The 14,974-nt window shown below is 37.9% G+C and overlaps 1 protein-coding gene across 4 annotated transcripts in view; it reads right to left on the bottom strand.

Annotated features, from left to right (window-relative positions):
- nrxn2b (neurexin 2b) overlaps window positions 1-14,974 on the bottom strand; it is a 746,427-nt gene that overhangs the window by 341,456 nt on the left and 389,997 nt on the right. For all 4 annotated transcript variants that reach the window (XM_044097998.1, XM_044097997.1, XM_044097999.1 and 1 more), the window contains one exon: window positions 11,399-11,518. In XM_044097998.1, coding sequence (XP_043953933.1) covers window positions 11,399-11,518 — 120 coding nt within the window. The remainder of the gene's footprint in view (window positions 1-11,398; window positions 11,519-14,974) is intronic.

Here is a 14,974-nt window from a genome sequence, read left to right as displayed (position 1 = left end):
GGAGTTGAGGGAAAGGACAGGAAGCAGTGGAAAGACAAGGTGAAGAGGAGACTGTCAACTCAGTTTATTGACAAGTCAGCCCCCAGAGGGATGAATAAAATGGAAGGTCTTTTTTTTTTCTATATTTGCACTGTGTGTGTATGTGCGTGTGTCAGCCTGGATGATCTACCATGTCAACTTAAGGAAAGGTCTCACACTGTGCTAATGCCCTGAGGGAACGCCGACGTTCTAAGCTGAAATTTGAGTATTTGTCAGAAAGGAAGATGGTAATTAAGCAAGCATCAGACACCGAGCTGGTTCATCCTGTAGTAGCATAAAAAGTGTTTGTGCCATCAATCCTACTGACAAAATTGTATGATACAATCAGGAAATGTGCATTATCAGCAAATCACATGTCCTGTCTTCTGACCTCAACTACACAGAAGATTGGAGGAGCAGAGTTTTTCTGGACCCATTCCAGAAAAAAAATTTATAAACTCCACCAGTTTTGCCTAACCATTTCCTGCGGATGCTCAGCAATTCTAGTGCTCAGTCTGGAATTTGTCCCACTGAGTTTGATTTCACAAGCTCAGTGGTTGATCAGCGTACAGGGGTTGTGAACGATGTCGTCACGTTTCCGTGCTGATTTTCCAATTGTAGTTGTAGTTTGGCAATGGCAGCAGAAGTGAACAAAGGCATATGGTCCAGGATGGCCACTGGCACATTACATACTTAACGGCCAAAAGGTAAAATCAGATCCAATTGCTTAAAACTTCAGCAGAGTCTACGGCTTCATCAAGTCATCGTTTCTCAAAAATCAAGGGCCCAGATCCTCTGGACAAAGTAAAACAGAGAACAATAGTTTGAGTATCTGAATAGTGGTCAGATACTCGACAGACACAAACTTGTTGATAGCTGCAAAAAATTGCCGATCATGCTAATTGAAATTTTAAAAGATATTTGTCAGACTGTGCCAACATTCGGAAAGTAGTTAAAAAGGATGCATGAATTTGCTGTAGAAAATGTGGAGCACAGGTTTCTGTAGCTCCAGCTTTGTTTGACTGTTTCAGTTGTCCTGTGGCATTCTCTCTTAAAGCTTACAGGCTTAAGCTCACGATTTCCCCATCCTAGCAGGGAAACGGTAAAGGAACTGAATGTGACTTAGCTTACCAAGTGTTAGAATAATACTGCATCTCCCTAACTCACTGGAGAAGAAATCAATTACAGCAGACAACAGCTATCATACAGTGTGCATCTGTTTCAATAAAACTCCTCAAAATTTGTAGAAACTACTTTGTAATCAAAACTATTTGAAAACCATTTATTTAGGCTTATTAGATTAGTTGAAAGTTTTACCTAAGATAATCTTTACAGCACAAAAAGCCCTAACATAGACGTATCCTTAACCTACTGAAGTGACGCATACACCAGTTTGCTTCAGGGCAATGTTAATAGTTAAAACCACTGATCTTGCTGCATGACTTGTGAAGGGGGTTAAAGGTTCAAATATGATGTGCAGGTACACATCACAAATTTATTCTCCTATGTTGTGAAATAATCCCATCATTTATGGAAATGTTTCCAAGCATGACCTACAAGGAAGCTTTAGGATAATAATCTGGATTTGTTCACTTGCCAACAAGGTAGATGTTACAAGAAACTACTGTTGTAAAAGGCTTAAAATGCAGAAGAGAGCTTTTTTTTATTAAACTGAAAGTTACAGACCAACTCTAGCCCACAATAGAAACAGTTACATTGTGTTACATCAGCAAGGACGTGGATGGCGAACATGCTACTTGATAGTGCATTTATGAGAATACAGGAACTGCTGAGATATACATCACTGTTCAATACATAGGGTAAAACATTCAAGGTAGCTTTTTTCCCCTCCAGGGGGTCTTTAGTGGGCTCTAATGTCCCTTATTCGAAAGTAGGCTGACAGGAAGGGGGAAGCAGAAGGGGGAAGACATGCGGCAAACGTCGGCCGGGTACGGGAATCGAACCCGCGACTGAAGGCCTCGAAATGTGGGTCGCGCTATCCCTTACGCCACCACAGCACGCCCACATTCAAGGTAGTTTATACATTTTTTAGGCACTGAACGTATAAATTGCAAAGAACTTGACAGATAAATGTATGACTTGCAAACCAGAGAAAAAATATTTCTTATTCCTCTTCTCCATTCATTTTCCATTTAGATTTTTTTTTTTTTTTTTTTTAGTTTTATGTTCACACAAACACAGAGACACACTTGCTCTTATTCCAGAGTAACGTGAAAAGCTTTTTGATAATGCTCGCCAGTGGCTGGAGTGGTTCAGTGCATTTACAAAGCCCCATTAATTGCCCTTTAATGCAGATGTAGTTTAAAAGCTCATGCATTGTTTAATTAAAAACCAAGCAGGGAGAGAAGAAGTGTTTAGAGGTTAAATTCCTTCCAAAACCAAAATCTATCTATCTATCTATCTATCTATCTATCTATCTATCTATCTATCTATCTATCTATCTATCTATCTATCTATCTATCTATCTATCTATCTATCTATCTATCTATCTATCTATCTATCTATCTATCTATCTATCTATCTATCTATCTATCTATCTATCTATCTATCTATCTATCTATCTATCTATCTATCTATCTATCTATCTATCTATCTATCTATCTATCTATCTATCTATATATATATAGATATATATATATATATATATATATATATATATATATATATATATATATATATATATATATATATTCTTGAGGTTAAGTGTTTTTCTCTTTATTCATCTTTGTAAATCTGTTGAATCTAAACTGTCTAAACTGAAGGGTTGGGAAATTTGCATGGAGGTATATTTTTTGAAATGCTAGCATAAAAATATTACAGTCAGCCAACAACCCCAACAAAAGCATTACTTCCAGTTAAGTCATATTTTATGGCAGCCCCTTCGCTTACAGTTACTGTCCTCAGAATCAAAGGCTACGGAACGTGGCCCACCGCCCTCAGCCAATCGCCCCTCAAGTTCTTGACATGGTGACTTGTGAAGTCCAGTGGGGCTTAACGACACTCTCTTCTGAGGAAACCAAAATTGCCTTTGCATGCCCAAACACTATTTCATTACTCCCGCTCACCATCCTCTGCTTTCCATCTCCACTTTCATTTTTCTACCCATGCTTCACACTGAGTGTCTGCAAATGGTGAGATAGCGCTCTCTATCTAATTTGTTATACAGACCATTACTGGGAAAAAGAGAGACAGACTTTGTGTATATGTGCCTGCATTTCTGATATAGGGGGCAAAAATATACACAGGATTCATACTGCCTATTTTTATTATCATTATTCTTTTTTGACTTATTGAGGTGGCAGTTAATTGTGTTCCAGGCAGTCACACTGGCAAGAAAAAAAAAAATGTAAAAGCTACCGAGGATTTAGCGGGAGATGAATCCTAAATCTAATTAAAAATAATAATGTAGCCCAGAAGCATAGAGGGTAGCCACAGGTTTGGGCAAGACAAATTTCAGACTTTTTAAGACCTTTTAATAACACTTTGAATGGAATTTAAGTAAAAAAAACCATTCATTCATATAGTTGATAGTTGGGGGAGGCAGCTGCATCGTAATCAAGCAGCTGCCCTGTGTGTGTATGTGTCATAACCACATATGCACTATGTGGGCATGACACTCCATCATCATCCCCACATAGTGAAAAGTATAAAAGTGTTTTTTTTTTGTTATTTTGCACAGCATGCACTCTCATATGAGGTAGCGACAGGAGAGTCAGTGGAAAAAACAATGATTAAATTTGTGCTTAAAGGGCTCAAGAGACAAGAGGCAACATTGTTCCTCTCGTGCTAGTCCCATAGTCGTTTCCTATGGGACTAGCACGGTGAGGCGACAACCGCTTGCTCTCCTCTAGGAAATCAACCCATGGTGCATGTCAAATTGTGCACTTGTATACGTAAACATGAACACACAGCCGTGCACCGTGACACAAAAAAGTTGAAACATGTTCAAACTTTTGTCACGTTCCATGTGTTGGGTTTCACCCCAAGTGCTTTTGGCCAGTCACTGTCTTTCGTCAAGCCATTACCCATGAAAGACACTAAGGGCTAGCTAGCTAGGGAGTCTTAACTGCGAGTTACTGGTAGCCTCAACCACCTTGAGTTACAGAACGCCATGAAGATGTCGGAACACAACTCAAACTTTTGCCTGACAGAAAATTCACCCAAGGAAAAAAACCCCTACAGATATGACAATATACAAGTTTAAAAGGTACGACATTTAAAAACTGTGATCAATGTATTTAAGGCCTACATGCATATTTATAAAGAAGTTGAGACTTTTAAGGATGCGGTAATGCCTGATGTAGAATGGAAATGCTTAAATTTATATGTTGGTTTCTAACAGTTGTTTTTTTTTTTTATTATTGTTCTAGATGAATGCCAGTGTCCGACAGATCAGCCAGCTTTGTAAGAGGATTTTGTTTGCAGCTTCGGTCACACTCCCTCAAAACCCACAAAGTTTGGGTTAAACCATTGGAGCCAGTGTTGGGAATGTGAGAAGGGGTAATCCTCCTCTTAATTTCGCTCTGTCCTGCTCAGCTGAGCACCAAGTTCATCTTCAAGTCAGCGCATCATTGACCATAAAAAGCAGCCCGACGACCGGCGGCGACGCAAAAACAAGTAGATTCTACATTCTCACCTTGGTGTACAAATTATTTGGCTATCCTAGATTCTGATGTGATACACCTAACAAATGGTGACCTGCTGAGCTGCAGGAGGGGATGGGAGTGAATGCCTTTCACTGAGCAGGTTTCGTGACTGATGCGTCTTGAGGCCTGTAAATCTGATGAAGCGTTAACAGTAGGCCAGTGAAGGCAAAACGAGAGAAAAACTGAATCCTTCAGAATTACTGAAGACAATTTACCAAGTTATGCCATGAACATGGTATAAATAAAAGCAACAATGAGGAAATAAAGAATAATAGCTCATTTACATACTATATAAAGGTAATACACATCTATCCTTCCCAAATCACCTACAACAGCATTTTCCAGGTGTCTGATATGATTTTCAACGTGTTGCTTGGTGCCTAAAATGGGACATTTTCAGACTCAGTTAAACAGTAAGGTAGGACAGGATCGTTATAATGCTGCATTGAAATAACGCGCAACTTCAAAGATTTGAAAATGTTTTGTTGGTTAGCTTTTCAAATAAAACAACCAGATGTGCATTTCCTTTTCAACAACCACAGAATTCCTGATAATAAAAAAAGCAGCAGGTTACCAGAATGATTTTTGTTCCTCTCTGACATCAACATTTATTGTCAACCATAATTCTTAGAGAACCTTTATGTGCTGTTGCTATGACTGCAACTACAAAGAGAATCATAGAGCATGAATAAAGAGCTAAAATGACCCTCCTAATTTTGCATTTAAACTGTAAGGAAGGAAATGAAATGAATAAATTAAAAACTTTGTTGTGGCAAAGTAGCAGCCTTAATGTGGGGAACCTTACATAAATCCATCTGCTGAATTACTTGAAGGCTTTTTAAAGGTTCTGCTAAGAAGTGAAAAGATGTTAAGTTTTACATGAGAGGCTTACAAATACATAACTGCTTGTGTTTAAAGTGTAATTTTGGACAGACAAAGAAACTGATTTCTAAAATATTAAATTTTTCAATATAGGTATGGTAATTTCTAGACTATTTATTGCACTTGAATATAAGCCACACCCACTAACTTAAAAAACAAACAAACCTGTGACTTTTGTCTCGAGTCAAATTCTTCCCTTAGCTTGTGCTGTTTTCTTCATCACACAGTTCTCCAGCCTTTCAAACCCCATTGGATTTTACTCATTGGTAAAATCCTTATAATCCATAAGCCGCATCACTGTTTAAGCAACAGTGCTCAAAGCGTATGAAAAAAGTAGCAACTTGTAGTCCGGAAACTACAAGATCCAAGTCTGTTGATGATGTCAGGAAAGCTTAACCTGAGTTTTATGGAATATATGCAAAATATGTACCTTATTTGTAGAGCAGAGAAGACAATTGTAAGTCCAGCAGTGTAAGATTAGACCAAATGGAACAAAAGAAACCCAAACAAAAGCCAAGGTGCCCCTTCACAAAGACTAAAAATAGCAAAATGCTGCATCAGTGCAACCTTGATTAAAGCAGAAATATACCAATGTAAACTTTATGAGTTTGTATGATAATGAGACAGCAGTAGGGATGAGCTATTGGGAGAGAAGGCAGATTGAAATCAGCAGTGCTGTAAACACGCTGGCACTATTCCCTTAGTTAGTATGCTTGGCAGCACCATTCAAGCAGCAGCTGGATCCGTGGAACACATGCACGGGACGTGCTAACGTCCACCGAATGCGTGCGGTTAAACAAAGAAGCCCTCTCTGTCCTGCTTTCTCCTGCTCGCATAAGCAGAAAGTGAAAGAGCAGGAGACAAACAAAGTCCTTGCACTGCACCCACTTACACAGCATCTCTGTCTGAGTTGGTTCTAGATGAACAAAGCAGAATACCAAGTGGCCCACTTACAGGCTATGCAGAGACAAATAGACCAGTCAATCACTGAAGGCTGCTAGAGAATAGCAAATGCTATCAGATCCGTTTGAGCAAGACAGAGTATGAGGCCGCTCTGTTTGATTGGTTATTCTGCAAAGATAGCTATATGTATAAACAATGTGTTACCGTACAGGAAACTACTAGTTATATGCAAACTATAGAAATATCAGCACTCGATGCACTCCTATTAATGGTTTGAATTGAAAAGAAGAATATTTTTCAAAAACTTAATGCATGTAGAAGAGCTACTTAAATGCTCAGGTGGAGCCAATAAAAAAAGAGAGATTGTAGCTTTTTTAGTTGTTGTTTAAGGCCCTTTCTCATGAGAATCACTACTCAAAGCTTAAATGGCCTCACCTGATGTACTGCAAAATTATGGGGTGGTCTCATGAAAACCACGATGCGTGTCACCACATATTGCAGAAAGTGAAAAGTATGCTTGAAAAAAAAAACACGGTTCACTGGAAACAGCTAGCTGTAATGTAAACTGTCAGCAGGTGCAGATCACCTCGGGATAATCCCATTTTTATTTTCAATCACCCCATTTTCCACTGTGTCACATGTTATGTAGTCGTCTGCTTTCCCTTTGAATATTATCTTGAGTGACTTGACAAATTAATACAGGTGTCAATTAGCTTGAAGGCACTCCAAAAAAAAAAATAAATAAATAAAAATCAATGGATGTCGACAACTGATATGTTAATAGCTCATTTAAATATTTTTCAATTTAAATAGTGTTTTGTAACTCGTGTACAAAGTAGACATCCATCTAACTGCATTTAGACAGTAACATAATACTTGAGAGGAAACGATTTCTCATTAAGCATCTGCTAGGAATCCAATCATTCATCATTGTAGTCTCTTAGGTAATATTAAGGAAGCCACATTCAGAGATATGACTGTATATTCCCATCTGAAATCAACGATGATGTATATGTTCATCATCTTGTAAAATTATGTATCACCATCAAACTGTTTGACATTTTGCCATGTTGCAACTACAAACTTTGATGCAATAATTATTTTTTTTTCTGTCTATTTTTAAAATATACAAAGTAGCACATATTTGAGAACAGTAAAGAAAATAATAGATTGGTTTTTAGAACCAGTCAATTACCAATATTAAAGAAATCTAACATGAAGTAAATGTTTAAAGGATTTATTTAATAAACAAGAAATGTACCAAATATGTCATTAAATCACTCAATTTCCTGTTCCTACAGAGTCACTATGAAATAATTCTGTCAAACTCAATGATCAATAGATCAATATAGACCCCGCCCATTGCCCCGCCCCTCATCTTTGATGGGCGAGTTTGGCAGAAAATAAGTATTTCTCAGTGACGCTGCAGTAACAAGAACCAAGAAATAATTGATTTATTCAACTGTAAATTTACTTTAATGATGTATTTATTGATCTAATTTTGTCCCTTTTGGTTTTCCATATAAACACACCTTCACTACCATGAGACATGGCGGCGATATCTTGCCACCATGTCTCTGCGGGTGGCTCTACAAATGATTCATTTCATTAAATCATTAAACAAATATGTGCACCACTTCTGTGAATTTGCTTTCATTGTAATGCACTCCTTTGTGTTGGCCTATTATATCTTGAATAAAACACACCAAAGTTTGTTTACAATGTGGCAAAATGTGAAAATGCACTTTTACAAGGTACTGTTGATATGTTTAAAAACAACAGGCAAACCCATTTAGCAAAGGAAGGGAAAAAAAATACTAGAAGATGGAATCTTTTATCTCTGTGTGAATCATCTACTCTGCTGAAGTGCGAATCTGCGTTCATAAATAATAACTGCAGCGTCAATAATTTTGACAAGCCTTCCACCCCAAGTGAAACAAATGATTCAGGGCTCAAATGAAGGAAAGAGCACAACAGCCTTCCTGCACTGAATAATGTTTACAGCATAAAAACTATTAATGTGTGAATGCAACTACATAAAGCTGGAAGCAAACGACAACGTTTTCAACAGCCGGTTTAATAAAATGCTCCTTGATTTTTTTGGTAAAGCTTGTTGCTGTTTTGAATCCGCACACCAGGAACAAATGCCCCCCAGTAGGGCTGCCTTACACTTTTCTGTAATTGTCACCTGAAAAGGTCATTCACACAACAACAGCTTGAGAAATAATTTCTCTATTACATTCTGCTTGTTACTTATTACGCAGTGGTAATCAAAAGAAACGCCAATCACTTTCACTTCTTGGCTCTGTCTGAAGGCACCATTAAAGTAATTATGTTGTTTTTTTTCCTTCTTCTTCTTTGAGTCAAGTGCAGAACCTATCACATGAAAGGTAAGTGAGTGTGCAATTTTTGTACCTTTTAGATTGCGAAAAGTTACTGAACAACGAGGCTGCCGTTTTGTGTTGTATTGCACTAACATTGCCTCTATTTCGTGAGCAGTATGATTCAAAACTGAACAATAAAGGCTATAAAATACTTTATATAGATCAATTATGGGTACTTTTTTGGGGGGTTTCAGTGAAAAGTGCAAGGCGTCTTTGCCATTGGTATTGTGTCAAAAGAATCCATATGGACGATTTGTGAAAGAGCCTGAAAGTTGCTCGTGATGTACTGCAATAGGTCCTACCTTAGTTTTGGGAGCTGATTCAAGAAATTTTCATCCAACATCAGCATATTCTGAGAACCACAAATCCGAAGAAACACCCCAATGAGACGAAGTAAAATGTCGAAAAGAAGGCAAGAGTAAAGAGACGGAAGTTGCTGGCAGGAAGGAGCCAAACTTCAGTCTATGTCCAGATCTCAAGGTTTTTTCCTGCTTCAAGAGGGCAATAAAAGTTGACGGGTGTTCGGAAGATGTGCTGCTGTTGTGAGGGAGGAAAAAGACGGGCGACAAAAGAAACCAGCAGCAGCGAAAGCAAGACATGCAGATTTAAGAACAGGCAGCCACACTGCTGTACTTTGGACAATAGGAACAACATCAAACACCTCATTATTGTGATCAAAGTACTTGAGCTTTTTCGTAGCTCAGTACAGAACAGTAGTGGGCACACTTCCACTAATTTGCTCATATGCTAATAGTGGAGCTAATATTTTGTTTAGACCTTACTAAGTAAATGCTAAATAAATAGCTAGCACACCTAGCTAGCCCCAAAATGAAACTTTCTAGATCAATTCTAAAATGTCAATTTACTTGGCTGTTTCAAAAACTTTCAATTGCATAAACTGAATTCTTTAAGTTCTTTAATGTTTGTCTTGTTATTATGAAGTGGATGAAGACTGTGAAGATCATAATGGTTGAGTTCAGCACTTTAGCATTAGCTTATGCTAAAATGGCATGTTGGTATAGCACTTTAGCAGAACAAATCTTTACGATTAGTGCTTTAGGATTAGTGCAGCTAACTTTTTATAGCGGCACCCACCACTGGCAGAGACCTTAAACATTTCAGATTCTTAATTCAAAAAAGTAATTTATTATAATCAAGAGGAAATATGATAAATCTCCTCTCAGTTGTTTTGTACTGCAGTGTGGCAACCGGTCATAATAAAGCCGCTGTAGAAACACAAATTGTGGTGAACTTTAACCAGCAGCTAGTTTCTTTAGAAAAGTACAAAGATAAAGATAAAACGACACAAATATGTCATCGCTGATTGTCTGGGTTTGGAAATATATTAACCATTCCTGCGCCTGAGTTTGATAGTTGTGCTACTTTAACCCCTGATTTTCTTTAGAGAATACATTAAATCAAGCTGCTGGTGAAAGTTGCCTCTATCTACATACTCTCAAAACACACACACATCAACTTCAGGAAACTTTCCCGTATGAACCACAATTCTGCCCACGTTCTGAGGATTCTTCTAAAAAAAGGAAACAGCAATAGGTCCTTTCTCCCCTACAAGAAGAAATTAATCTTCTATCTACCCCTTCATTCCTTGGACTCCTTAATCATTTCTCTAATCAGACATTGGCATTAATCACAACACACAGCAGTCACACTGACAGTGTCACAAATAAAACTGAAGAAATGTTAATTATCCAATCACCTCTACTTATGCAAACATGAATATTAGCCGGTCAGGGCGGACTGCTCAGCATAGCAGAAGCTCCAAGTTACCATACAAAAGGCTTCAATATCAACATTGGCTTTACACTTGAAAATGAGCATCTTCGCTTACAAGTGGAGAACGCGGCCCGCTCGTTACCAACAGCAGCACCTCAACACGAGCTGGTCCACTGAGCTAATACCAAATTCACGTTGCGTAATGAGGAGCAGGGCGGTGGATAAACCTCTCAGTCAGCTTCCTTCAGGCTAAAGTAGTGTTTTCTAATTAATATCTGAAGCAGCTCCCTGACAAGGGGTCGGCTTATTCATTTTTATTTACCATGTAATTTTAAATGTTCAGTGAATACTGAGAGGAAAATGAAAGGTCTGCCCTAATGGAACTAACTTGTGGGCCGCGTGCTCAGCGCTGAGGCTTCACTAAAAGCATTATCTGCTGCGACGTACCGGCTGTAAAGTGTCAGGCTTGCATGGAAGCAATTAGAAACATTGGAGTAAGCGTCATGTTTGCGATAACCGCGTTGCGTGTTTTTCTGTTTTCGCAGCCTATAGGTGCAAGGCTCCCAGCAGGTGATTACGCGACGTGGGACTCCCGGCCTAAACCAGTAAAATATTCCTTCCTTTTCACAGCTTTGATGTTCTGCAGAATCCAAGGAAGAAGTCTTACTGCGAAAACACAGTGAACACATCCCGCTATTTTAAATAAAAAATAAAAGTAAAAAAAATGTTAAAAACGCTTTACAGACTTTTCTCCATCCATTCAAGCCCATTCACATCCGAGCTATGGGAATCAAAAGTTTCACGACTTACGGTCGTTGCAGAATGAGCCTCCGTAGGACGTCATTGTGCAGTCACAGGCGAAGCCCTCCCACTGCTGGAGACAGACCCCCTGATGGTAGCAGGACTCCTCCGTACAGGTGGTGCTGGGTCCTGAGAGACGGAAATTAGCCAGGAGGATCAAATTAAAGTCTGCCATGCATAATAAATGTCAAAATATACATATATAAATCACAGACATTTTCTGTTACATCTCCAACAGTTCCACTTGTAGTTTGCCCCTCTGGAAACAACTGCAGGATTTATGTTTTAAAGCTTTGGTTAGAAGCATATAGGGTTTCTTTTTATTTATTTAAATTTCTTTCTCTTTTTAAAAAAAATCTATTTATCAAGCAGAATTCAATGCAAAAGATCCACGGGCGTTAGCAAGATTGTGTACAATGGAGATAAAACAAAAGAGCAATAGGTATTTCACGTAACTTTGGCTGAGGAAGAAGAAGGATTGCACTGTTTATCAGTGGCTGATACTTGATTTAGATCAGAGTACCTTTTAGACTTCATTCGATTAAAGTCTCAGCATCTGGAGAAAGTGTGAAGAGACCCAGAATTAAAGTTACTTAAGGTTCTGGGTGAGGTTTCTACACAAAATTTGGGGAGCCATGCTATTTGTTGACTTTCTATCAACAGATAACATATATCAGCTATTTACATACATAAAAAATCCTTTATCTCACTGTACTTTGTAATACAAAAGTATTTTTTGTTAGAACCTAACTGTTTTCAGTACCTATAAGCCATCATCAAAAAATAAACACTTCAAACTTATCACTCTGCAAGAAATCTATATGGTATAAAGGTTTGATGTATTGAACTTTCCTTCGACAATATTGCGTCTTTATTCTTTCAATAGCACAACTATTATCATAATATGACTTGTATTATTCTTGTATTTAAAATTTATTAAATCAGTCTTGCCCTACAACTCCATCATGCTAGCTTTACTAACCTCCGCCGGCGTTTTTCTTTTCACTGTCACAAATTTCTCGGTGTTTGTATCCTCCTCCATCAGCTGTGTACACCGGTCTTGTGCGAAATTCTGTTCCCCTGTGAAAATCTGTTCCCCCTGTGTCGGGAGCGCGCATTGCAGCCAGAAAGGTGGATCTGAACATTTTCACGGCGCTTCTGATCAATTTCTCGGTAAAACAACTCATATAATCATGTCAAGGTTGTAACATTCAGTTTAATCGGCAGCTGATGTTTACAAAATTGTAAAGTAATTAAATAAACGAGGTCTTTTTACGCTGTTTTGTGTTATTTTAAACGCCAAGAGAATCGGTCTTTCTTCAACTATTGTCACTTCAGCTTGACAGAAATAAAAGTCAGTCACCAAACACAATTTTTCAATACGTAGTGTGTATTTATAGTTTTTCATTGCTGATATAAGAGGATGGTAGCTGGCTGATAGCAAGGCACAAAAATTAAGACTTCCTGAAAAGATGAGAGACTTTCTGGTAAATCTTGTTCTAATGTAAAATATGACAGATCACTGGATTGAGGAAATTTATAGTATACTACATGCTACCACACATAACAATTTTTGAGAATTTGGAAAGAGTTGCTCTTTATTCCCCAAAGTTATGGGAGAAGGAGAGGAGAGATTGGATATTTCAGCTGCCTGAAATAATCCGTTCCCCCTCAATAAAATGGGAAAGAATTAACTTACCAGAAAATCTTTTACTGTGCTTATTCCTCTCATCATCAACAATAAATCATGTAAGTTTGGTACCATTTGCTCTTTATTTGACAAAGTTGGGGGGGGGGGGACCAAATATTTTAGCTGTTTTCGCCACCTGAAATAATCCGTTCCCCCTCAATAAAATGGGAAAGAATTAACTTACCAGAAAATCTTTTACTGTGCTTATTCCTCTCATCATCAACAATAAATCATGTAAGTTTGGTACCATTTGCTCTTTATTTGACAAAGTTGGGGGGGGGACCAAATATTTTAGCTGTTTTTGCCACCTAAAATAATCCGTTCCCCCTCTATAAAATGGGAACAAATTAACTTACCAGAAAATCTTTTACTGTGCTTATTCCTCTCATCACCAACAATAAATCCTGTGAATTTGGTAGCATTTGCTCTAAATTTGACAAAGTTATGAGGGGGGAACCAAATATTTTAGCCACCTGAAATAATCCGTTCCCCCTCTGTAACATGGGAACAAATTAACTTACCAGAAATTCTTTTATTGTGCTTATTCCTTTCATCATCAACAACAAATCCTGTGAATTTGGTAATATTTACTCTTTATTTAACAAAGTTATGAGGGGGGAACCATATATTTTAGCCACCTGAAATAATCCGTTCCCCCTCTGTAACATGGGAACAAATTAACTTACCAGAAAATTCTTTACTGTGCTTGTTCCTCTCATCACCAATAATAAATCCTGTGAATTTGGTAGCATTTGCTCTAAATTTGACAAAGTTATGAGGGGGGAACCAAATATTTTTGCTGTTTTTGCCACCTAAAATAATCTGTTCCCCCTCCATAAAATGGGAACAAATTGATTTACCAACAAGTCTTTAACTGTGTTTATTCCTTTCATCAACAACAATAAATCATGTAAGTTTGTTAACATTTGCTCTAAATTTGACAAAGTTATGGGGGTGGTACCATATATTTTAGCCACCTGAAATAATCTGTTCCCCCTCTAAAACAATATGGGAACAAATTAATTTACAAGAAAGGGTTTAACTGTGCTTTGGAAAAATTTACTCTTCATTTCTCAAAGATAAGGAGCCTTGGGATTTAAACAATCTTTCCATAGCTGCCTTATATCAAAGTCTTGTAAGTATAAATATCAAACAGTTTTCAAAATGTAATTTATTAAGCATTATACAACATACATACATGCATACATACTTTTGGGACACACCTTCAATTAGACAAATTGTTTGTCTAATTGAATTCAATTAATTATAATTGAATTCAATTAGAATTCAAATAATTATAATTGAATTAAATTAGAACACATATGTCAGAGTCAAGGCCCGAGAAGATTTTCTACGGCCCCTGGGATGATCTTGATTTATTATTAGAACCGGCCCGCAGACCGCAGCAAGCCGGCACCCCGTCTGAAAAAATGCGAGACCCCCCCCCCCTCCGTTCGATCCTCACAACGCACGCACCCCCCCCGGTCCGCTGGAAATTTACGAAGGCTTGGGCCGGTCCGCTGCACTAGACTATATGCGTCATTTAAAAAAAATTCAATGAACATTCGATCAGTCCGGCCCTCGGCTTGTAGCTAAATTTTTTATTTGGCCCTCCGTCCATTTGACTTTGACACCCCTGAATTAGAAGGTGTGTCCCAACTTTCGGCCTGTACTGTATATGTTTTGCTAAAACATCTATACTTAGTCCAAACCTAATACAGTAACATGGACTCTGAAAACATTTAAAGAAATTGTTAATTTAATAAATATACAAATTAATAAGTATAATCATTTCATTTACTATATTTTTTTTCCCAAAAATGAATGTGTTGGTGCCTAACCCATCGTGTGCAACAGTTTCATAAACACCCACATATATACGGACATGATTGTAG

This window comes from Gambusia affinis, linkage group LG18, assembly GCF_019740435.1.
Source record: "Gambusia affinis linkage group LG18, SWU_Gaff_1.0, whole genome shotgun sequence".
Taxonomy (NCBI): Eukaryota; Metazoa; Chordata; class Actinopteri; order Cyprinodontiformes; family Poeciliidae; genus Gambusia; species Gambusia affinis.
This window is presented reverse-complemented; position numbering and strand designations above follow the sequence as displayed.